Source organism: Elephantulus edwardii, unplaced genomic scaffold (genome assembly GCF_000299155.1).
Source record: "Elephantulus edwardii isolate Elephantulus edwardi_28Jun2011 unplaced genomic scaffold, EleEdw1.0 scaffold00005, whole genome shotgun sequence".
Taxonomy (NCBI): domain Eukaryota; kingdom Metazoa; phylum Chordata; class Mammalia; order Macroscelidea; family Macroscelididae; genus Elephantulus; species Elephantulus edwardii.
In genome coordinates this window covers 20,432,938-20,434,001 of record NW_006399755.1, presented here as the reverse complement: position 1 = coordinate 20,434,001, position 1,064 = coordinate 20,432,938, and the positions used below count along the sequence as shown (strand labels likewise).

At 34.8% G+C, this 1,064-nt stretch overlaps 1 protein-coding gene across 1 annotated transcript in view; it reads left to right on the top strand.

Moving 5' to 3' along the window:
* Positions 1 to 451: 451 nt before the first annotated feature.
* LOC102847501 (cytochrome P450 2J2-like) overlaps positions 452 to 1,064 on the top strand; it is a 29,586-nt gene continuing 28,973 nt past the window's right edge. The window contains exon 1 of the mRNA XM_006879831.1: positions 452 to 478. Coding sequence (XP_006879893.1) covers positions 452 to 478 — 27 coding nt within the window. The remainder of the gene's footprint in view (positions 479 to 1,064) is intronic.

Sequence of the window (1,064 nt, the reverse complement as noted above, 5' to 3'; positions counted from 1 at the left end):
AATTTTGGGTACTTTTATTATCTTTCTTTGACATACATACTGAAGATTATAGTTGTTGGAATTCACCAGACCTCTAGGTATTGATGGGAATTGAAATGATAGGAATTAAAATGGTTCTAATAAATGGAATTGATGGGAATTGAATTAATATTAATTGATATGGTTCTAATAAATGGATGCAGTGATAGAATAATAATTAATCTATGCCAAAAAATTTAGAAACAACTGCCTGGTCTGTCAAGTGGAAAAGATCCATATTTATGCACATTCAAAAGAAAGGTGATTCAAGAGAACATGATAAGTATCAATTAATATCATAGATAAGTTATATCTTACTGTAAGGACCACAGTGACAAGAGTCATTGATATGGCAGGGTTCAGAGCTGTCGTAATAGGATAGCTCTGAGTCACGGGCAATTCACTGGCACACAACAGCAATAAAAATATGAAGATGACGGATATCCAAGCTTCTCTTTTGGTATGTGATTTAGTCTCAGTTTCTCTGTATCATGTACCCAGAGGACCAGAGGATGGGTGGGTAACTGTTAAAATTTATCTCTATCTCTATGTCTCTCTCTCTCTCTCTCTCTCTCCATATCCATATCCATATCTATATCATCTATATATATATCATCTCTATATATATCATCCATATCTATATCATCTATATCTCTATCTATCTATCATCTATCTATATCTATCTCTCTATCTATATCTATATCTCTGAACTTTATTAGGGACAAGGCAAAACTCATAAGACAAGGGGAAGGTTTATCTCAGAAGATAAAGAAAAGTTTTAATGCAATTTTCTGCACAGGGAGTTATACTCTGTTACTCTAAAGATGGAATCATTGGAATCATGTTGGGTGGGACTATCTGGAAACTTTCCACCTAAAGCAAAGGACTATAGGGAGGAGATGAGGAAGACTAACAATGAAACTCTGATCTTCACTTTTCTATGTATTCCAATTCACCTATTGAAAAAGGCAGAAAGGATTCCCTTTTCTTAAACTGTGCATTCTCCAGGAACTGCACCAGATTGAATGTGTCAGAGGTGGCCCACT